The sequence below is a fragment of the Hyla sarda genome, chromosome 2, assembly GCF_029499605.1.
Source record: "Hyla sarda isolate aHylSar1 chromosome 2, aHylSar1.hap1, whole genome shotgun sequence".
Lineage (NCBI taxonomy): Eukaryota > Metazoa > Chordata > Amphibia > Anura > Hylidae > Hyla > Hyla sarda.
Window position 1 is genome coordinate 240,733,431 of NC_079190.1, and position 24,438 is coordinate 240,757,868.

Below are 24,438 nucleotides of genomic sequence, written 5' to 3' on the forward strand. Positions count from 1 at the left end.
AAGGCTTGTAACCTTTCAATATGCTTTGTCTTATACATGAATGCAGCAAAGACATGTTCCATATTCGTCTTTCTATAGCCTAATATTACAGCTCTTTGTACCTTATTTCTAATCCTAAAAAAAATGATCTACCAGTTGAACCTCCCCGTGCCAGTCTGATGTACCCACATTCCAAAGAAGTGGACCATTTCATTCACATCTATATATAACACAGAGGGCACAAGCTGGCTGAAGAATACTAAAGAAAGTAGACGTCCAGAGAAGTCCAGGATTTCATATGCCAGCAAAGGTATGTTACTATATTGTAGTCACCAGACAAAGGATGGCATCGGAGGCAACTCCACATATATATATATATATATATATATATATATATATATATATCCTAATTGATGTTGTTCTTTGCAACACATATTTGTATGTATATATTGTATACTTTGTATGTAATATTGTACAGTGGTCCCTCAAGTTACAATATTAATCGGTTCCAGGACGACCATTGTATGTTGAAACCATTGTATGTTGAGACCAGAACTCTATGGAAACCTGGTAATTGGTTCTGAAGCCACCAAAATGTCAAAAATAGGAAAAAGTGAGGATTAAAGAAAAATAAGAAGATAAATAATATAGATAAAGCAAATCCTTACATATAAAAGTAAGAAAGATCTGCTGGGAGCTGTAAATCACTGTCTATGTCAGTGTTTCCCAAACAGGGGGCCTCCAGCTGTTGCAAAACTACAACTTCCAGCATGCCCGGACAGCCGTTGGCTGTCCGGGCATGCTGGGAGTTGTAGTTTTGCAACAGCTGGAGGCACCTTGGTTGGGAAACAATGGTTTATGTAGAGGACAGGAGCTTCTTCAGGGTCCTATACAGTACACACAGTGTCCCAAATGGAGTCGCCCTTACTTGGTGTCCAAAAGAGCAGCTAACCCTGGCACAGGTAAGGAGTAGTACAGAACTTGTAGTTCCTCCCTGTACTGTAGGGGGCGCTACCAGACAGCCAGTCAGTGCAGACACTTCAGTAATAGAGGTGATTTACCAGTAAAATGCCCATTCTGATTGGCCAGTTCCTCCAGTTGTGACATATTTAACGCATCTGGACTGTCTGTACATTGTATGTTGAGTCTGGTTTCAAGTTACGATGGTCCAGAAACAACACATTGTATGTTGAAACAATTGTATGTTGAGGCCATTGTAAGTTGAGGGATCACTGTAAACATAATGGGGGAGATTTATCAAAACCTGTCCAGAGGAAAAGTTGCCCAGTTGCCCATAGCAACCAATCAGATCACTTCTTTCATTTTGCAGAGGCCTTGTTAAAAATGAAAGAAGCGAGCTGATTGGTTGCTATGGGCAACTGGGCAACTTTTCCTCTGGACAGGTTTTGATAAATCTCCCCCATTGTATCTAAATATTGCCTTTTCCAATTCAAAGTTTGGGATCAAACATGATATATACAGCAATTGTATGTCCACGTAAAGATCTGGGCAGTGATATAGACAGAATATATGCAATATGTAAGAAATTATCTGTGTAATAATGCATGCCTTGTTTAGAATAGAAGCACATATGTGTAATTTAATGAAATAACATAAAGTAAATAGAAAGTAATATATGTAAATGCAGCAAATATACTGTATCATGAAGAAATGGCCAGGTTTGTCAAATCTGTGCACTATAGCAAACACAAATACAGTATAGAGAGAAATGTCTTTATTCTGTTTCCAGCTCAGTAGGGAAGGATTATATGGAAATCTCACACCCGAATTTTATTCATGCTTCATTTCGGAAGGTTCTCTACCTGAAATTTTTTTTTATTTTTTTTAATGAATGTTCAATAATAAATTTCTAGGTGCCGAATCTTTTGAGAATCTGACACCTAAAAAAAAAGTCCCTTTGACGTTGGTGCAGTGGAAGATATATATTCTAGTAGTGTGGATATATATTCAAACCTGTCCATGAGCAATAAAGACACTTGTGTGGAAGGCTTAAAGCAGGTGGCCATGACACATGGTCCAACGTGACCAGTTCAGTTCCCATATATGGGCGACACTGTGTAAGCCCAATAGACACTGTTTGCAGACGTGTTTGTACAGACGAATGTATGGTGTGAAGTACATTTCGCAGACCCCCACAGAAGACAGGATGTCCCAATCTGTTGATATCAGCATGCTTACTTATCCCAATTCTCTGTTCAGACTGCCAGTATACGCTGTTGTCACATATCTTCAGGGACACTGTTCATCTACACTGATATTTGGAAAATACAAAGACATCTGTACTGACATTAAAGGGGTACTCCGGTGAAAACCTTTTTTCTTTTAAATCAACTGGTGGCAGAAAGTTAAACATATTTGTAAATTACTTCTATTAAAAAATCTTAATCCTTCCAGTACTTATTAGCTCCTGAATGCTACAGAGGAAATTCCTTTCTTTTTGGAACACTGATGACATCACGAGCACAGTGCTCTCTGCTGACATCTCTGTCCATTTTAGCAACCGTGCATAGCAGATGTATGCTAAGGGTAGCATGGTGGCTCAGTGGTTAGCACTGCTGCCTTGCAGTGCTGGTGACTTGGGTTCAAATCCCACTAAGGACAACAATAAATAAAGCGTTATTATTATTATAATAACGTCAGCAGAGAGAACTGTGCTCGTGATGTCATCAGAGAGCATTCCAAAAAGAAAATAATTTCCTCTGTAGTATTCAGCAGCTAATAAGTACAGGAAGGATTAAGATTTTTTAATAGAAGTAATTTACAAATATGTTTAACTTTCTACCACTAGTTGATTTAAAAGAAAAAAGGTTTTCCCCGGAGTACCCCTTTAACCTGTTGGGGACGAAGGGCGTATGCATACGCCCTTGCGTCCTGGTACTTAAGGACGAAGGGCGTATCCATACGCCCGTGGGAATTTCGGCCCCCGCCGCGCGCCGGGTGGGGACCGGGCCGGGGTGACTGCTGATATCTATCAGCAGGCACCCCGTGCAAATGCACAGGGGGGTCATTAGACCCCCCCATGTCGGCGATCGGCGCAAATCGCAAGTGAATTCACACTTGCGATTTGCGCCGATTCCGGGTCATTACGGGTCTAGGGTGACCCGGTGACCCGGAATAGAAGGGGGATCGCGGGTGTCTAAGACAACTACGATCCCCCTGAAGCGATAGGAGTGAGGTGGCAGAGTTGCCACCCCTCCTATCTCTGCTATTGGTGGTCTAGACGCGACCACCAATAGCAGATCTGGGGCAGGGGGTTTACTTTCGTTTTCCCCGTCCTGCCCTCCCACAATAGGCGGGGCAGAACGGGGAAAACGAAGAGGACCGGGCGCCAACGTCCACTTACCCCTCCGGAGGCAGCGGAGCGACGGGGATCGGCGGCGGCGACGGAGATCGGCGGCGGCGTGCGGCAGAAGAGGACGGCTCCCGGATGCGACGGAAGCCGGTGAGTAGTTGCATAGCAACATCTAGAGGGCTACAGTCTGAGACCACTATAGTGGTCTCTAGACTGTAGCCCTCTAGATGTTGCAAAACTACAACTCCCAGCATGCCCAGACAGCTGTTTGCTGTGTGGGTATGCTGGAATTTGTAGTTTTGCAACAGCTGGAGGTCTGCAGTTTAGAGACCACTGCACAGTGATCTCTATACTGCCCTCTAGATCTTGCAAAACTACAACTCCTAGCATGCCCACACAGCTGTTTGCTGTCTGGGCATGCTGGGAGTTGTAGTTTTGCAACATCTGGAGGTCCACAGTTTGGAGATCACTGTTCAGTGGTCTCTAAATTGTAGCACTCCAGATGCTGCAAAACTACAAATTCCAGCATGCCCACACAGCAAACAGCTGTCTCGGCATGCTGGGAGTTGTAGTTGCGTACCTCCAGCTGTTGCATAACTACATCTCCCAGCATGCCCTTCTGTGATCAGACATGCTGGGAATTGTAGTTTTGCAACAGCTGGAGGCACACTGGTTGGAAAATACTGAGTTAGATAACAGAACCCAACTCAGTATTTTCCAACCAGTGTGCCTCCAGCTGTTTCAAAACTACAACTCCCAGCATGTACTTACAGACCGTGCATGCTTGGAGTTGTAGTTTTGCAACAGCTGGAGGCTCACTGGTTGGAAAATATATATATATATATATATATATATATATATATATATATATATATATAAAAAGTTTTTTTCCTGGATAACCCCTTTTAAGACATTAGAAAAATGCTGGAAATGTTCAGCAAAGATGCTGACAGAATTGCAAATGCAGCTCCAGGCAGATGGGTTATCCCATGAAATACTTGGGGTCTTGAGTAACCCTTTTTTCACATAACTGCCTGGCTTCAGTAAAGAAGTGTTTCAATGTCGGAGTCTTCACTCACATTGCTTGGCTGCTTCAGTGGTCCCCCCCAGATAGCACATCCATGAACACCTTCTAATCATATTATTTTTTGGGGGCCCTTCAAATAAAATGAGATCGGCCAAAGTAATTTCTATGGTTGTGACTAGTACAGTATCCACATTACCTTATTGATGCGTCTCATTTTTTTTCCCAACAGATGGAGGACCCAATACAGTTTAAGGAGGATGGAAACAAATATTTCAAAGCGAATGATTATGTCAATGCCATTGACTGTTATAACAAAGCAATAAAGCTTTTAAAAGATAAGAATATGTTGGCAGTTCTGTACCGTAATCGATCAGCTTGCCACCTTAAAAAGGTAAATATCTGACCTGGACGATGATCCACTTCTGGTCTGATAATGTTGAATGTTGATACTTTAGAAGTATGGAATGATGGCGGGAAAGCTGGGTGTTCAGGCTGGTGTGGATCTTTTCAACTTCAGGTTATAGAGGGCTATGCAATATGAATTAAACATCCATAATATGTTTTTTTATTATATGTATATTTTAAACCATTGTAATGCAACTGCTTCACATTTTGTCAGGTACTTTAGTATTAACATTTGATTATTTATTAAAAACGTAGTGATTATCCCAATGAGAGTACAGTGGTCCCTCAAGTTCCAATATTAATCAGTTCCAGGACGACCATTGTATGTTGAAACCATTGTATGTTGAGACCATAAATCTATGGAAACCTGGTAATTGGTTCTGAAGCCACCAAAATGTCATCCAAAAATAGGAAAAGATGAGGATTAAAGAAAAATAAGTAGATAACTAATATAGATAAAGCAAATCCTTATATATAAAAGTAAGAAAGATCTGCTGGGAGCTGTAAATCACTGTCTATGTCAGTGTTTCCCAACCAGGGTGCCTCCAGCTGTTGCAAAACTACAACTTCCAGCATGCCCGGACAGCCGTTGGCTGTCCGGGCATGCTGGGAGTTGTAGTTTTGCAACAACTGGAGGCACCCTGGTTGGGAAACAATGGTTTATGTAGAGGACAGGAGCTTCTTCATGGTCCTATACAGTACACACAGTGTCCCAAATGGAGCCGCCCTTACTTGGTGTCCAAAAGAGCAGCTAACCCTGGAACAGGTAAGGAGTAGTACAGAACTTGTAGTTCCTCCCTGTACTGTAGGGGGCGCTACCAGACACCAGTCAGTGCATGCACTTCAGTAATAGAGGTGATTTACCAGTAAAATGCCCATTCTGATTGGTCAGTTCCTCCAGTTGTGACATATTTAACACATCTGGACTGTCTGTACATTGTATATTGAGTCTGGTTTCAAGTTACGATGGTCCAGAAACAAAACATTGTATGTTGAAACTGTCAGCTATCAGTTGGCATTCATTTCAGACATGATTTTTGCCAGTTTGTAAATTCATAGGGCTGCTGGAGGCCATGCTTCAGTCCACTAAGGCATGCCATATTTCTATTTCAAGAGTGCTGAGAGGTGTAGAAAAGTAAAAAATGTAGACTTTTGTACGCTAGAAAAATGGCATACAAGTCTTAAAGGGGTACTACCGTGGAAAAAAATTTTTTTTTAAATCAACTGGTGCCAGAAAGTGAAACAGATTTGTAAATCACTTCTATTAAAAAATCTTAATCCTTCCAGTACTTTTTATGGGCTGTATACTAAAAAGAAATCCAAAAAAGAAATGCATTTCCTGTGGTGTCCTGACCACAGTGCTCTCTGCTGACCTCTGCTGTCCATTTTAGGAACTGGAGAAAATCCCCATAGCAAACATATGCTTCTCTGGACAGTTCCTAAAATGGACAGCAGAGGTCAGCAGAGAGCACTGTGGTCATGACATCACAGGAAATGCATTTCTTTTTGGATTTCTCTTTAGTATACAGCCCCTAAAAAGTACTGGAAGGATTAAGATTTTTTAATAGAAGTGATTTACAAATCTGTTTATCTTTCTGGCACCAGTTGATTAAAATATTTTTTTTTCCACGGTAGTACCCCTTTAATACATTCCCCTTTAATTGTTTACTTAGATGTCCCACTAGATCTCCTGCTCAATCTACTCCTTTAACTTAGTACCTAGCATGTGCAGGGCTTTTTATACTAAATCCTAACTGCCTCATCATTCTAATAATCTAATAATAATATTTTTTTTATATATTTTCTTAGGAAAACTATGTTCAAGCAGCTTCAGATGCCTCTAAAGGTATGTAAAACCTTTTACATTACTTTTTTCTTGACCTTTTTCTGCTGGACTCCCTGTAGTAGGTCTACATGTACACAGTAACAACAATTATTGTGAGTTTTCATTCCAACTATAGAAGCTTATTAGTAGAAGGCAAACATTGCCACAACCAATGTAGTGAATCTCAATCCATACGAATGGCCATGACAATAATAATAATAATAGTTGTATGTAAAAGTGCATTGCTATAAGAGAATATGATTTTTGCATGCATGTAAACCATTGATACAAAATAAAGCAGTTATACCCATGGTCAGTGGGTTGTACTATTAAAGGGGTTATTCAGGAACAGAAAAACACAGCTAGTTTATTTGTAAAACCACTCCCAGTCTGTCTCCATTTTGGGTGTGGTATTACAACTTGGTTCCATTCATTTCAATGGAACTAAGCTGCAGAACCACACCCAACCTGGAGACAGACGGGGAGCGGTTTTGAAAGAAATTAGCTATTTTTCTATTCCTGGGATACTCCTTTAATTATTAGTATGTGCTTTAACCTGTATAATCACCAATCACAGTTATTCTCTGTATTTTTAAGATGGCTTCGCTGCTTTGTTTGTTATGCTTGAGAAAGGCTTTTGAAGCCACAATGTCTCATGTATTGATGCTTGGTGCAATAAACTTCTATTCTTTTTTACACCAGACCTCGTGATCAGTGCTGCATCTTCCTTAGGTGGACTAAATCACTAAGATATTAGCAAGTCTTAAAGGGGTACTCCGCTGCTCAGCCTTTGGAACAAACTGTTTCCGAATGCTGGCGCCGATGCCAGGAGCTTGTGACGTCATAGTATCGCCCCCCTCAGTGCAAGTCTATGGGAGGGGGCTTGACGGTTGTGATTTATTCCAGTTCAAAACAAGTGGAAAACAAATGTTTTCTCTGAAAAAAAATAGCTGAGAGCACCAGCTTAGAGTGCTATGCAGCTTCCACGTAATAAATCTTTGATTAAAGGGGTACTCCGGTGAAATTTTTTTATTTTTTATTAACTGATGTCAGAAAGTAAAAAAAATTGTAAATGGCTTCTATTTAAAAATATTCAGCCTTCTGGTACTTATCAGCTGCTGTATGCTCCAGAGGAAGCTGTGTAGTTCTTTCCAGTTTGACCACAGTGTTCACTGCTGACACCTCTGTCTGTGTCAGGAACTGTCCCCAAATCCCCATAGCAAACCTCTTCTGCTCTGGACATTTGCTAACACAGACAGAGGTGTCAGCAGTGGAAAAGAAACAATAATAATGTATTTTGCATGGCAAGGGGGGGGAGGGGCATATCAAACTACCTCCTGGAATTTATTCTTTTCTCAACACGATTTGACCAAAACACCAATGTATGACTGGTATAACAAATGTAGTAAATTAGACTACTTCTTTAGCTACAACCTCACTGCAACCATTGCTACTTGCTTCCTCTGCCCCCAAATTTGATAGATAAGGTAACAAGATTTATTTGGAAGGTGCCCGGAATATGTTTTTACGAACACAGAAACATGGGCTCCTTTCCTGCCAATGTATCAACATTCTTGAAGATGACCAAGCATATCCTGTACCAGGCAGGAGCCAACTAAAACCCTCATTTGTTTTCAATTATATCTTGTGTATGTGATAAAAAGTATATGTTGGGGACCATTCTGTTTCCCAGCTCCAGATATTAAAATGTGCTTACAGGTTCTTTATTGATCAGTGTTTGTCTTTACTACTATACATGCTGTGTTAGCACTAGTTTAGCTGTTCCATTTTATGGCATTTAATGTTGCAGTATTACCTGAGTGATTGAATGTACAATGATGTATGTACAACATTATAACAATACTGTATACCCATATGACTTCTTTAAATCATGTACGATTATCAATATCATAGCCTAAGATTTACTCCAGACTACCTACATATGCAGTATCTCATTTGGGATTTTTATACCTTTTTAGGAAATAAATGTACCTTATCATTTTATTGTACCTTTATTAATAGAATGTGGATTGCTTTTAATAAACTAAAAATTCTTGAGCTCACAAAGAAATGTTTTGTTTTGATTTCAGCCATTGATGTGGATGGATCAGATATAAAAGCTCTATTCAGACGTTGTCAAGCCCTGGAAAAACTAGGGAAATTGGACCAAGCATTCAAGGATGTTCAGAGATGTGCAACACTTGAGCCAAAGAACCAAACATTCCAAGAGACTCTACGCAGAATAGGCGCTGATATCCATCAAAAGGTAAGTTAGACGATGACTACTGATAACTGGCTATTTAAAACACATGAACTCCATGCTCCCATATGTTTCCCATATGTCTCCCATATGTTTCTGCCATGTCCTTGTGGGTACACTGAGCAGTTCACACAAGATCGCAGTAACAGATATAGCCATCTCTAAGCAGGATTAAGTACCTCTCAGCTGCAGATATATTCATCATCGATCATTAAGGGGTTAAATAATAATTAAAAAAAATAGTACAATGCTAATAAAAAAAAGAAAAGATCTGCAAATCAAATCATAAGTGATTATATTTCTTTATTACCTAATATTTATATATAACAAGAATATTTTGTAGGTTCCATCACAGGAGTTCTTCCGATACAAATCCTAAAGAACAACAATTGGGAAATGTTTCATTTCATTGGCATGTACACATAAACTAAGTGTATGACTGGAAAAAGGAAGATTGGATCCAGCTCTTGTGCAAATAAAAGACTGTGTTTATTCATACATGACACAACAGGAACACTGGTAGGTAACGCGTGCGTTTCAAGCTCTGCAAGCGCTCATGACTAAGAGCGCTTGCAGTGCTTGAAACGCGTTACCTACCTGTGTTCCTGTGTTGTCATGTTGCAATAAACACAGTCTTTTATTCGCACAAGAGCTGGATCCGATCTTCCTTTTTTCCATTTGCTACGCTGGTGCTGTCCAGCACCTGGATCCGTGCTCCATCTGTCCAGGGCGGGGTGAGCTGGACTTCTCTTTGCATTGTGTGTGACTGTGCCATATTATTTTGTACTTCTCCTTACAAACAATGTGCCGTCTGTATAATCATATGCACCATATGTTTTATTTGTTACAGCTTCATGTACAATTTTCCACTGACTCTCGGGTACAAAAGATGTTTGACATCCTGCTGGACCCTACTTGTGAAAAAGAGAAGAGGGAAAAGGTAAAATAAAGATTTTTTTTTTTTTTTGACAATTTCTTAATTCATACAGGCATAATTCATATGTGGTCCTCATATTAAGGTTGGATTCTATACTGAAGCATACAAAGTTTTATAGGCAGATGCTGACCAGACAGAAAAAAACAGTGTCATCAGATGTTGTGTATTGTCATTTATCTAGTAGTTAGCTATGAGAGTTACAATATGTAGAAGACAGAAGAAACCTGAATGCGCTATTGTGGTCCTGAATCTTTTTTGCCTTTAAAAAAAAAAGGCATTTCCTGTAGCTTTATCTAGAATTATGTACATATATGTGTCATATGGGAAAAATAACAATCTATGTTCGAACCTGAAATAAAAACAATGGTCAGTTTCAGACAATGATTTAGATAAAATATTTGCTACTCATATTATGCAATTATACAACCAATGTTTATTATTTTTTAATGTATAATTTTGTTTTTCCTTCAGGCTGCCAACAATCTCATAGTTCTGGGCAGAGAGGAAGCTGGCGCCGAAAGGATTTTCCAAAGCAATGGGTTACATCTTCTTATGAAGCTAGTGGAGACTAAAGATCCAGAGCTGATCCTCTCTGCAGTGAGAACCCTGGCTGGGATGTGCACTGGGCATAGAGCACGGGTAATTATAATACATTTATTTTAGAATAGGTCCCCATTCACATTACAATATAGTTGATTAAACCTTTGGCAGCTGAACACAGAGCAACTGTTGTTAAAAAGAACTATCAGGCACGCTGTGCCTAAAATTTTCCAATTCTTTGTTCTCATGTAAGATAAGTCTCCGACAGAGGAATGTGGCAGCCACTTATACGCCACTTTAGATTTTAAAGGAAATCTGTCATCAGAATCACCCGCACTAAACCTGTTACACAGGCTTGTAGTGCGGGTGATCCTGATTAAAACGCTTCTTACCTGGTTAAAAATGGTTCAGCGGTTCTTCAGATATCTATATATTTAGTTTTCTGTTATTCCCTGGCTTGGGACTCAGTGGGAGGTCTTATCATCTGGGACTCCGCCACACGTCATTCTAGCTGGGCGGAGCTGCCGCCTGGCTCATGAATATTCATGAACTTATCCTCATGCACCAGACCTAGAAAAAGGAGTTAGACTACGAGGATAAGTTCATGAATATTCATGAGCCGGACGGCAGCTCCGCCCAGCTAGAATGACGTGTGGCGGAGTCCCAGATGATAACACCTCCCACTGAGTCCCAAGCCAGGGAATAACAGAAAACTAAAAATATAGATATCTGAAGAACCGCTGAACCATTTTTAACCAGGTAAGAAGCGTTTTAATCAGGATCACCCGCACTACAAGGCTGTGTAACATGTTTAGTGCGGGTGATTCTGATGACAGATTTCCTTTAAATGTACTTACACATGGCTAAGCCATGCAAACAGATATGTGAGGAAATTGGGTTAAATAGATATTTGGTTGGCAGCTCAATGGGGGAGATTTATAAAAACCTGTGCAGAGGAAAACTTGTCCAGTTAGCCATAGCAACCAATCAGCTTCCTTCTTTCATTTTTAACAAGGCCTGTGAAAAATGAAAGAAGCGATCTGATTGGTTGCTATGGGCAACTGGGCAAGTTTTCCTCTGCACAGGTTTTGATAAATCTCCCCCAATGAGTATGGGAGCTTCAGATGTTGGAAAGCCAACAATTGTAAAGAAACCATTTGTAGAGATAAAATTTTGGCATCTGTTGTGTTGACTGAATGTCCCAAAAGAGGCCAATAATCTGTATTGTGAAGAGCTGCAGAATGTTGCCATTATAAAAATAAAATTTATTATTACTGAAGAGTAAATTGTGGATAAAATAGTCTACGATGAATTAGTTTTGGTGTAGAACTAGCAGTGGTTATTTGGGTGCTATTTTTATTAAGATTTAGGCTCAATGTCCTGCAAAATAGAAATAAAAACATATTTTTACCTCACTCGCTCCCCCGCTGCTGCCACTGTCACATGGCCATGCCCCACTGCACTTCTTTAGGCTGGTGTCGGCACAAGGACCTGTCTGCTCAGCCAATCAGTGGCCACAATGGTATCTCATCTAAGTCACTGAGTGGCAGAAAGGGCAGGTCCTTGTGCCGACAGGGAATGACACTTTAATAACAACAGGGGAGCATGGGAGGCAAATATGTTTTTTTCTGTTGGTACAGGTTGTGGCCTATTAATTTGTAATACATATAAACTTTTATTCTACACAGGCTACTGCTATCCTGCATCTTGTGCGCTTTGAGAGAATCTGCCGCATTATGGCTGTGGACAATGAAGAAATTGCTCTAGCAACATGCAATCTTATACAGGCTATTGTGGACTCCCTTACTAAAGAGGATCGGAGAGATCATGGCAAGGAGGAGGCTCTTGTATTAGGTAAACATTTATTACCCGATAACTTTATGCATGGTGACATTTTATAATTTGTGTTTTAGAGTAAAAGTTCCATAGCGTCATTACTCTTACAGTAAAGAATAGACATTTTGTAAATTTATAGATACGAAGAAGGACCTCCGAATGATCACCACGCATTTGTTGGATATGCTTGTTAATGAGAGTGTTTCCGGACATGGCAGAGATCAAGCTCTAAACCTTCTTAACAAAAACATCCCTAGATATGACCTGAAGAATAAGGACAACACCAAGACTCTCTTTGTAGTTGATACAGGTGAGATAATATTTTCTATCTAGAAATAACAAATGGCCTTTTCTGAAGTAGGGTACCTTCCTTTACACCAGAGGTGTGCCAAAGTGACTGCTGGCTTCCAGCTTGACTTGCTGTGCCACTTTTCCCACAGTGACCTATGTGCCCAGGCCCACCAATCACTTAATATGGAGGTATTGCCCTTCACTTCCTTAGGTCCTCTTAGTCAGTATCATTCACAGATTTCTAACAGCCCTTGTCTGAAAGTATGCAACCCGCACCTATGCTATACTGTATAATGGGCAACTTTAGAGTTTGGCCACTAGCCACATCATGATCTGCAAAATTTTATTCCAAGTTCTTTTTGAAAAGGAGTGCCATTTCTTTAAGGGGCCACTTGCATAACTTGTAGCACAAGTTAAGTTTGCAGTCTAAAAGTCTAAGTCACATTTGTCTCTATATTTCTTAGTGTTACTTTTGTTTAACATGTGAAAGGTGATGGGAAACTATCTCTGGCTCTGTTCATATTTTCGTATACAGCTTCCATAAAATATGGTATATTTATTGTAAATGTATGGATATTGTAAAATCTTTCAGGGTCTGCTTAGAAAGTTGTTAAGAAAAATCATGTTTCTTTCCATCAGGCTTAAAGAAGATTCTTAAGGTCCTAAGTCAGATTCCTGAATTGCCCAAATGCCTTCCTTTGACACCCAACACCAGGTTAACTGCTTCAATCCTTCTAAATAAACTCTATGATGATCTACGTTGTGATCCAGAGAGAGATAACTTCAGAGAAATCTGTGAGGAGTTTATAACGTAAGTCACTGCAAAATAACAAGACGATTTTTTTTTCAAAAATAGAATAGTTAAAGGGTAGCTCCCACCATCCTTTTTTTTTCTGTCCCTGCCTATTGCCCATCTATCCATAACCCCCTCCCTGCCTGTTTTTTTTAACACATTAAAAATGCCTTTTGTCTGCCTGGTAGTGTGCTCACTACCAGGCAGACTTCCCCAGCAGGCACAACGTCACTGATGCCTGCTGGGGGGGCACACTTCCGCCCCTTAGTTCACCTATTCAGTGTACCTCCAGCTGTTTCCCCACTGCAACTCCCAGCTTGCCCTGACATCTATTGGCTGTCAGGGCATGCTGGGAGTTGCAGTGGGGAAACAACTGGAGGCATACTGTATAGGTGAACACCGTATCTGTGATGGCCACACATCCCACTCCCCGCCGCGCAACCCACTCCCCCTCCCCCCCCCTTAGTTCACCTATTCAGTGTACCTCAACCCACTCCCCCTCCCTTAGTTCACCTATTCAGTGTACCCCCTCCCCGCCGCAAAGCCCGCAACCCCCCACCGGCCCCGCCGCGCCGCTCAACCCATCCCCCCCCCTTAGTTCACCTATTCAGTGTACCTCCAGCTGTTTCCCCACTACAACTCCCAGCTTGCTCTGACATCTATTGGCTGTCAGGGCATGCTGGGAGTTGTAGTGGGGGAACAACTGGAGGCATACTGTATAGTTGAACACCGTATCTGTGATGGCCGCACATCCCGCTCCCCGCCGCACAGCCCGCAACCCCCCCCGGCATAATATTTTACCTGTCCACGGGAGCCGGGGCTGGCGTGCGAGGCCAAGGAGCCTGCGCACATCCTCTTCCTTCAAAGCGCTCGCTCCCGCCTGTCTGATTGACAGGCAGGGAGCGACCGCAGCCTGAATTCGGACCGATGCCCGGCAGGCTGCAGCCGGCCACTAGGAGGGAGACCACTAGTGGCCTGTTTTTAAATGTAAATTAAACCATTTTAATGGAAAAAAAAATAATAAAAGTATATTAGAGATATGTTGTAGTACATAAGTACTACAACATATCAAAACATTTTTTGGGTGACAGTGCCCATTTAAATTGACTTTGTAAGTTTCTTTACAAGAGGTGTCCAGTTAAATCAAATAAAATCTATTTGTTATCATATAAATCACATGAACATTTGTTTTATTTTATCATAGTAAACAGTTTGATCCAAAAGATATGGTGAAGAACCTGCATGCCATACAGACTGTCTCAGGGATCCTGCAGGGGCCATTTGACTTGGGAAACAAACTCTTAGGATTGCAGGGGGTTATGGAAATGATGGTAGCATTGACTGGCTCCGAAAATGAGATAGACCAACTTGTTGCAGTGGAAGCTCTTATTCATGCCTCTACAAAACTCAGTCGTGCTACATTCATTATAACAAATGGAGTGTCCTTGTTAAAAGAGATCTACAAGAAAACAAAAAATGAAAAGATAAAGATCCGTGCTTTGGTGGTGAGTATGAGTCTACTTATAGGGCAACTATAAGATACTGGCACATGTGTGCTCACTTAAAGTGTACCTATCATATCACAGAAAAAAAAAAAAGTTATATGTTCCTCAGTAACTCATCCTGATCACGTACATATAACTTTTTTGTGTTTAGCTTCTGTATTTCTTTTAAAATAAGCTTATATCAGATCACACTGAATTTCCATCTTCTCTCAGGCAGGGGGCGTGTCCCTCTCTTGCCCTCACTGTACATGACTAAACTTCGTCCCTCACAGTGTGTCACTGAACAGTCAGCCATCCTCCTCATGTACTCTCCTTAATACTGAGCTGGCACACTGTAACAAACCTCCTCCCCATCTCCTTACTGGAGTACATGTCGCTGTATGAGGGTGAACATGCTGTCACACTTCTGCTCCTTCTCCTCTATGCTATGGATGGAGCTCTGCACTGAATCATTCTCCTTCTCTCATTAATGCTGCTGAGGGCTTGGGAGGTGTGAGGGGGTGTGGCCTCCTCTCAGCCAATCACATCAGCTCACACACTGCCCGATCTCCCCAGCTCTCTGTGTTCGGAGATCTTCACACAGGCAGCGCACACAGCTCCCCCCTCACTTCCTGTACTCCGACCGACTAGCTGATGTTGCTAACATTGGAAGCCATAGTAACAGGTGTGGGACATTTTATGAGGACCTCTAGTGGCCACTTTTATAGAAGCAGTTTTATAAGGAAACTGTCGGAAAAAATAATGAAATAGTATTAGAGATATACTCATTTTCTATGGCTCCATTGTTTTAAAAAATATAGTTTTTGTTATAGTGGCCATTTAATGTTCCCCATTGTGCCTTTGGGGCCCCAAGTTGGAGCATCCTGTATATAAAAGATGTGGAAGGCTGGGGTATAGAATTAAATGGTTCCTTGTGTCTTCACTTTTGAAAGACCTCTAGATCAATTTTTTAAAGGTGAATTACTTGTTATAATAATTTCTGTACATATTTTAATTAAAAAAATGTATGTATAAACCATGTGATTATCAGACCAAGAAACCATGTATCATGGAATACCTGAAGCATTTGCTGAATTTCAGGGTCTTTGCAAACTGGGATCCGCTGGAGGTACAGACTATGCTTTGAGACAATTTGCTGAAGGATCTACTGATAAACTTGCCAAACAATGCAGAAAGTAAGTATTTCTGTCATATACATATTTCAACTGTAATCTGTATAGTTAAACAAAGAGGTAGCCTTGAAACTATTATTCCTGTGCATTATTCATGTATGATAATATTAGGATTGGGGGTATTCCTGTTTGGATGGTGCATTACTCTATTGTTGGTTCTTCACCATAGATGGCTGTGTAACCCAAGCATTGACATACAGACTAGAAAGTGGGCAGTGGAAGGGCTGGCATATCTGACGTTAGATGCTGATGTAAAAGATGAATTTGTTGACGATGAACAAGCTATGCAAGCCATGTTTGAGTTGTCAAAGGTGGGTAAAGCCATGTGCACATTTATTGTGTTATCATACACCTATATTCAATAGCACTAACAGTACGATTTCAATTATTCACAGACAAGTGATAAAACTATTCTGTATTCTGTGGCTTCAACTCTGGTCAACTGCACAAACAGCTATGATGTGAAGGACGTCATTCCAGAGCTCGTCCAGCTGGCTAAGTTTTCCAAGCAGCATGTTCCAGAACAACATCCGAAGGCAAGTGGTGGGCTAGTGTTATTGTGTGTGACAAAAATATTTGGATTGTGCATTATTCTAAGGACTCTTTAAGATAGCTGCCGATACAAGTGCTAATGGACTAAGTGCAAGTCAAATGCTTTGCATGACCAAATTATTGGGACTGAGGAGCCGCACAAACAATCACTAGATCAAATGCGTGGCCCTTCACATCCATTACTTTTGGCAACATGACCCCTCTTTATGTGGAGAGATGTCCTGCTGACAGGGATTTTTAAAGCTGCACAAAAGGTGCGATCAGATGACAAGAACTTACTTATCAGCTGACTGTTGAACTTTTTACACAGGGCAATAACTGGCCTGTTTGGCCAATAACAGATCCATGTTAAAGGACATCTGCAGCGTTACAAACACTTATCCCCTGTCCTTAAGATAGGGGATAAGTGTTTGATCGCGGGGGTCCGAACGCTGGGGCCCCCGGCGATCTCCTGTAGGGGGCCGCGGCTCTCCCGTGCAGGGGACGTGCCAGCCGCAGCATGACATTGCAGCCGGCACGCCTACTCCATACATCTCTATGGGAGAGGCAGGGAGGCAGCATTCGTGCCTCCCCGCATCCCCCATGGAACTGTATGGCGACAGGGAGGAGACGGGGCGTCACCGTCGACCTCTAGGTCGACGCTACGCGCCTTAGCGCTCACCATGAGCGCTAATGGCGGTGCCCCCTTAGGGAGATCAGGGGGGGGTCCCAGCGGTCGGACCCCCCGCGATCAAACACTTATCCCCTATCCTGTGGATAGGGGATAAGTGTAATGCCGCTGCAGTTGTCCTTTAAAGTGTACCTATCATATCCCAGAAAAAAAAAAAAGTTAAAAAGTGATATGTTCCTCAGTACCTCATCCTGATCACGTACATATAACTTTTATGTGTCTAGCTTCTGTATCTCTTTTAAAATCAGCTTATATCAGATCACACTGAATTTCCATCCTCTCTCAGGCAGGGGGCGTGTCCCTCTCTTGCCCTCACTGTACATGACTAAACTTCCTCCCTCACAGTGTGTCACTGAGCTGTCAGCCAATCACTGCACTCTGCTCTGTAACCCTTTCCTCTCTGGTCTTATACTGCACATGATACACAGAGAGGAAGAAGGATTACTGGAGTTTCCCCATGTGTTCTCCTTATACACTATGTAGTAGAGCCCTGCACTGGACTGGCTTTTCAATCCTGCTCCAGCCCGATCCCGAAGATTTTTTGTCCAATCCTGTCCACTAACATAGGAATGTACAGATTCTCCCAATGTATAGTAGTATGTGTAGGGCACACACCAGGGGGGGGGGGTATGTGCAGAGCATTGCACTCTAGTGTATGCACAGATGTGAACAGCAGTGACTGTGCAGACTCAGAGGCCCTAGGTTACTGACCGATGCAACGCTCTGCACGTACCCCCACCTGTATAGGAAGGTACACTAAACATACTGCTATACAAATGATGGTTATGTGCAGACTGTAGAGCATTGCACCCTAGGCCTAGGGTATATAGAAGTCCCTAGGGGGCAATGCTTTGCAGTCTGCACATACCCCCCCCCCCCCCCATGTGTGTATGTACATTCCTATACAGGTGGGGGTATATGCAGAGCATTGCATTCTAGTCTGTACTACAGACTAGGATGCAATGCTCTGCACATACCCCACCTGTATAGGAATGTACATACACACACACACTGCCATACACATGTTGAGTATGTGTAGACTGCAGAGCATTGCACCCTAGGGTCTGTAGAAGATGCTAGGGTGCAATGCTCTGCAGTGCACTTACCCCTATGTGAATAGCAGTGCCGACAGAGGCCCTGGCTGGGAGGATCACAACGGATGCCGTCACTTACATACCCAGCCGCAGCACAAAGCACTGTGTGTGTGAATTGAGAGTAACATTGGTGGCAACTTGGACCTACGAGGCTGGTGGGAGGAGATGGAGTACAGAGAAAACGATCCTCCAGGGCAAGCTGAGCGCTCCACAAAATGGCAGCAGGGGGAGATACTTCGGACTTATATTGAGGCTGCCATGGTGGTGCAGGATTTGCGGGATTTACGCCTGACTGCCCGCGCCCGCCAGCAGCAGCCATCTGACCACCGTTTTGGGTTGGGTCCTGTGGGATTCCAATCCCAATGCAGGCCTCTACTATGTAGCAGAGCTAAATGACAAGCAATATGGCTGTCAACATGTATGTTATCCAGCTTTCCCATTCTTACTACTGGGGTGACACACTGTAACCAACCTCCCCCTCATGTAATCTCCTTATAACTGGGATAACACACTGTAACAAACCTCCTCCTCATGTAATCTCATTAATACTGGGGTGGCACACTGTAACAAACCCCCTCCTCATGTAATCTCCTTACTACTGGGGTGACACACTGTAATAAACCCCCTCCTCTTGTAATCTCATTAATACTGGGGTGGCACACTGTAAAAAAAACTCCTTCTTATGTAATCTCCTTATAACTGGGATAACACACTGTAACAAACCTCCTCCTCATATAATCTCATTAATACTGGGGTGACACACTGTAAAAAACCTCCTTCTTAAGTAATCTCCTTACTACTTCGGTGACATATTGTAACAAACCTCTTCCTCATGTAATCAGATTACTACTGGGGTGACACACTGTAACAAACCTCCTCCTCAAGTAATCTCCTTATTACTGTGGTGACACACTGTAACAAACTTCCTCATCATGTAATCTCATTACTACTGCGGTGAGACACTGTAACAAACCTCCTTCCCATGTAATCTCCTTACCAATGGGGTGACCCACTGTAACAAACCTCCTCCTCATGTCATCTCATTACTAATTAGATCACATACTGATAACACACAGTAACACCACCTTCCCCATGCCATCTCCTTACTGCTGGGCTGGCACACTGTAACAAACCTCCTCCCCTTCTCCTTACTGGAGTACATGTCGCTGTATGAGGGTGAACATGCTGTCACACTTCTGCTCCTTCTCCTCTATGCTATGGACGGAGCTGTGCACTGAATCGTTCTCCTTCTCTCACTCAATGCTGCAGAGGGGGTGTAGCCTCCTCTCAGCCAATCACAGCAGCTCACTCACTGCCCGCTCTCCTCTGCTCTCTGTGTTGGAGATCCTCACACAGGGAGTGCACACAGGCTTGTAAAGCCTCCCCCTCACTTCCTGTATTGCGAATGAGACGCTGCTGTTGTCACAGTCAGAAAGACCATAGTAACAGGTGGGGGACATTTCATGAGGACCTCTAGTGGCCACTTTTATAGGAGCAGTTTTCTAAGGGAAACTGTGGGAAAAAAAAGATAATGAAATAGAATAAGAGATATATTTATTTTCTATGGCTCTATTGTTTTTAAAAAATATAGTTTTGGTGATAGTGGTCATTTAAAGGCCTTTGGACAATAGGTATTGATAAAATGCTTTGATGAAATCGACAATTTTATCTGTATAAATGTATAGTTTGGTGTCTCTTTCTGCAAATTTTACTTACAATTTATATGTTTTTGCTCTAGGATAAGAAAGACTTTGTGACAAAACGTGTAAAGAGACTGCTAAAGGCTGGTGTCATCTCAGCTTTATCCTGCATGTTGAAAGCAGATAATGCCATACTTACAGACCAAACCAAGGAACAGCTAGCTAGGTAATATCTCTTAAACTATAGTGCAATATTCATAGACTGGCCAGGTGTATCGAAGCATAAAGCTAGCCATATACATTAGATTACGGTTGCCCAGGAGGTGTCCTGTCAGCTGTATGTTGGATCATTCATAATAATTGTAACATTTGGGTTTTAGGGTTTTCTTAGCGTTGTGTGAAGATCCACAGGACAGAGGAATAATTGTTGCACAAGGAGGAGGCAAGGTAAATACAGAACAATAACACAATTTATAGTACAGTCTGTTGTATAACTGCAGCATAACTGTGTAATGTTTGCATTTTGTTTGGCTAGTCCATGATTCCTCTAGCCCTGGAAGGAACAGAAGCAGGGAAAACAAAAGCAGCTCATGGTCTGGCTAAAATAGCCGCTGTATCAAACCCGGACATTGCATTCCCTGGAGAGCGGGTATGTAATAAAGAATGTGATATCACTATCTCTGAAGTGTGATTGTTCTTAATGGACCGCTAAACATAAGCTCAAACCAGGAAAAGAAAAATGTACATAATATCATTTTTTCTTGTTTCTCTTTCTTTTCCCAATTTCAAAAGTTGAAAAATAAAATAGGAAATCAGTCTAATCTAGGAGAAGGGGGTTGGTTTAGGTGCTATAACTGTCTACAAAGTGAACATGGTCATTTTTGTTGGTAGGAATCTCCTTGTTATATAGTAGTAACAGTACCAGCAGTAGTACACACAGTAAATTATAAACAGTAATTCTTTTATTAAATTACAAATACTTCAGAATAGAACTATTAATTAAAAAAGTGATGATAATATTTCAGGTATATGAAGTAGTGCGTCCTCTGGTTAGTCTCCTGAACACAGAAAAAGATGGTTTACAGAACTTTGAAGCACTCCTTAGTCTGACCAACCTCGCTGGGAAGAGCGACAAATTAAGGTTAGTATATTTAGTAGTAGATAGAAAATTAAAGAGGTATTCTGGATACAGGCATTGCTTTATACTGTGCTGGGTCTGCTGTGAAAAAAGGGCAGACATAAAATGGCCAGTTACGGTATGTTTTATCCTATTGAATCCTTCTGTATGAGGAGACAAGTCTGTCTTGGAAGTAGGAAGACCGAGTAGCAGGGAGCTGGAACACTTCAAAGGGGGAGGCCCAGGGAAAATAGATGAATGAGTATGTGTTTTTTTTTTTTTTTTTGCTTGTTTGTTTTTTTTATAACAGCCAAAGTACAGTATTAAGAAATGACTGCATCCATAATATCCCTTTAATATAACTGGGGCAACATATTGTGGAAGGGGCATGATTATTATGGAATTTTAACATTTTTGTATAGGCTGACTATACTGTTAATTTACAAAACCCTAGTATCTTCAGCTAGGGAAGATACTAGACGTCTATAAAGTGGTCTGGTTGACCCTGAAAGTCTTATAAATATGAATATGCATGCTAGTAAAATAGAGCAAGGAGAGATATCAGATACCTCTGTAACTGCCTATCTCATATGATGCAGTAGGATTGGACATGATAAAAACACATTGGGGGACATTTATCAATGTTTGCTTATGTATTCCTTTTTTTTTTAGTTATTTTTTTCTTACAATTTTTTTGCTTATGTGCGATGTATTTATCAACTGGTTTCAGCCTGTTGATAATATATGATTATCTCATGGTCTGTTTATTTTTCATAGACAAAAAATTATTAAGGAGAAGGCTCTCCCTGAGATTGAGAATTACATGTTTGAGAATCATGAACAGATTCGACAAGCTGCCACTGAATGCTTATGCAACTTAGCGGTAAATAAAGAGGTAGGTAAATGTGAACAGGGCCAATTTCAAGGCAATACTGTGCAAAAACCTGATGGTGTGCACTAAATATATATTATGGGGTATGCGTAGGAGTTGAGGGGGCCCAGATATTTGAAATGTAGTCCCTGAATGGGATTATTCTGCATCTATTTTTGAAACCATAAATACCAACTAGTGCCTCAAAACACTTTTACTAAATGCACCCTGAATGTCTTGCACATTTTTTTCTATTTTGAATAGAATATTATATTGCTACATTTTATTTTTTAAATAATAATTATTGATTCATTCTATTTTGTTAGGTTCAGGAAAGGTTTACGGCTGATGGAAATGATCGCTTAAAACTGGTGATATTGCTTTGTGGAGAAGAGGATGAGGTTAAACTACAAAGAGCAGCAGCTGGAAGTCTTGCCATTCTGACTGGTGCCCAGAAGAAGCTGTGTCATAAAATGACTGAAGTGGTAAGTACAACCAGTTGGATATTTCTATTGCTGATTATCAGCTATAGAGTATTAGGTTTCCTTTGTATGACTTTCTGCACTTTTAACGCGCATACATATATCCTCAATACGTTCACACATACAAAGTTTTATTTGTTTCCAAAAACTCCAGTGTTGCGTTTTTTTGTGTCAATAAATGTATTTTATCCCCTTGTTATAGTGAGAAATAATACTGAAAAGGGTGTATGTTGTTGTTGATATTCAAACATGTATTTTATTTGTTCTCAGACAACACAGTGGATGGAGATCCTGCAGCGCCTTTGTCTGCATGAGGACTTGCAGGTTCAGCATCGAGGAGTTGTGATTGCCTATAACCTCATCTCTGCAGATAAAGAGCTGGCAAAGAAATTGGTAGAATCAGAGACATTGGAGATTTTAACAGTCATTGGAAAACAGGAGAGCAATCCCAGCAAACAGCATATCATAGATGTGGCCAGAGAAGCCCTTGTTAAATGTTTAGATTATGGGTTGATCAAGCCTGTGTCATGAATATAAAAGTGTGTTATGAAACTTATCAAGTGTGTCAAAGGTGCATTCCCTTTACATGTAGGGATGTAGTGATGTGTGTTAAAATAAAATGGAAAGTCCCACCAATTAAAGACTCCCACCTCTTCACACAATCCAATCAAAATAAAACATCCACTAGAACCATCAAGAGATCTCTGTTCCATAACTTTTTTCCATTTCTCTCCTTTTACTCTTGAGAAAGGGAGGAATTTTACTAAGTTCCTGAAACTCACCTTCCAGTCTTGAAACTTTGGTATCAGAAATCCTCACCATAGAAGAACAAAACACTATCCAGGACTTCAGTTCCAGATTGTTTTTTGCATCATATTTTGTAGTTTACACTTAAGGTGGACATCAGGAAACCACCCAATGTACGCAATTTTAAAGGCTTCCATTGCAAGAGAGGTGGCCGAAAGAGTGTCCTTTTGTCTTCTGTCTGACAGGTATATGCCAGCTTAACATATAAGTCATAAAAGTTTCAATAGCTTTTCATGACTTATCTGTTAAATGAATTTCATTATAGGCAATGCGTAATAAATGCATCATACAGATAGCTAACTGTGGCATCCATCACCGACAGACTATTTTGGCTTCTGTTTAATGGATATGTAACAAAGAGCCATTGAAAAGATTGTTATGTGTAAGCTGAATGGATGCCATTAAAGCCTACAGGTTGCAATATACATTTCCTGGAAAAAATTAACGAACAGTCTTATTGGTTGAACTATGCAAGAACAACATATTTTACATGAGAAGACATGAGGTCCCTTCACCTTCATTCTTTGTTCATTTTACAATTGTAGCTTTTATTTGGGGCCAAAGCCTCTCCTTCCCTTCTGTTTCCCTTTTTGTCAATTTTCTTATTTTACTTTATTTATTGAGTGTTAATTACTTTGAAACAAATGGGTTTAGATTTTCTAACACCATCTTCTTATTTTGAATAGATACTTAAGCTAATAGTACTTCTTTCATACTGAAGTTCTCTAACTTTCGAAATGCCCAATTTTGTAGTACTGAAACTATGAGAATATGATAATTCTTAATTGTTTGCTCCTCATTTTAAATCCAATAAAAGTATTGAAAAAAACAAGAAAAGTAAATCTGTGCTTAGTTAAAACAATCATGCACTTTTTGTCTTTTATTTTTTTGTTGAAGAGCAAGTTATCCATTTTTTGTAGGTAAACATTTAAAAGTAAGTTTAAAAAAAACATAGAAAGAAAATAAATAGATAAACTGCATTATCTTACAACCCGGAAGGTATACTGTGTGTGCGATTAAACCAAAATATATACATACAGGCTCTTAAGAGGGCTAAGGTGTGTTCAATGTACACGCTTTAAACTGCATTATTTTACAACAAGGTAGGTATACTGTGTGTGTGCCAGTAAAACAAGAATATATATGTACAGGCTCTATAGATGGCTAAGGCGCATTTAATGTACATCTACGGTGTCCATTTTAGGACATAGTCAGTCGTCAGCGGCAACTCTGACCTCCGTCAGGTGAAATGGCATCCCGCCTCCTCCCTCACACCAATCGCCATCATCCTTCAGCCACAACTCCCTCCTCCGAAACTCCCT

The 24,438-nt window shown here is 40.9% G+C and overlaps 1 protein-coding gene across 4 annotated transcripts; it reads left to right on the forward strand.

Annotated features, from left to right (window-relative positions):
* On the forward strand, window positions 1-23,958 carry UNC45B (unc-45 myosin chaperone B). 4 transcript variants are annotated; one of them, XM_056560550.1, is made up of 20 exons: window positions 1-289; window positions 4,549-4,710; window positions 6,534-6,570; window positions 8,640-8,815; window positions 9,660-9,749; window positions 10,218-10,385; window positions 11,975-12,140; window positions 12,262-12,432; window positions 13,053-13,224; window positions 14,411-14,711; window positions 15,792-15,886; window positions 16,053-16,194; window positions 16,279-16,419; window positions 19,938-20,065; window positions 20,220-20,286; window positions 20,375-20,488; window positions 20,865-20,980; window positions 21,734-21,851; window positions 22,154-22,312; window positions 22,580-23,958. In XM_056560550.1, exons 1-20 carry the CDS (start codon window positions 278-280, stop codon window positions 22,838-22,840), a joined length of 2,796 nt encoding a protein of 931 aa, XP_056416525.1. In that variant the 5' UTR covers window positions 1-277; the 3' UTR covers window positions 22,841-23,958. The 4 variants fall into 4 exon arrangements, with proteins under 4 accessions (XP_056416525.1, XP_056416526.1, XP_056416527.1 ...); XM_056560551.1 differs by lacking the exon at window positions 1-289 and adding an exon at window positions 1,339-1,518; XM_056560552.1 differs by lacking the exon at window positions 1-289 and adding an exon at window positions 1,359-1,382.
* The last annotated feature ends 480 nt before the right edge of the window (window positions 23,959-24,438 follow it).

What these genes read in the sequence shown, in the direction of transcription:
- UNC45B (XM_056560549.1), top strand. An exon ending in AGCTTCAGATGCCTCTAAAG is followed by an intron (nt 6,571 to 8,639) that starts GTATGTAAAACC and finishes TTTTGATTTCAG; the next exon opens with CCATTGATGTGGATGGATCA. An exon ending in ACTTAGCGGTAAATAAAGAG is followed by an intron (nt 21,852 to 22,153) that starts GTAGGTAAATGT and finishes CTATTTTGTTAG; the next exon opens with GTTCAGGAAAGGTTTACGGC.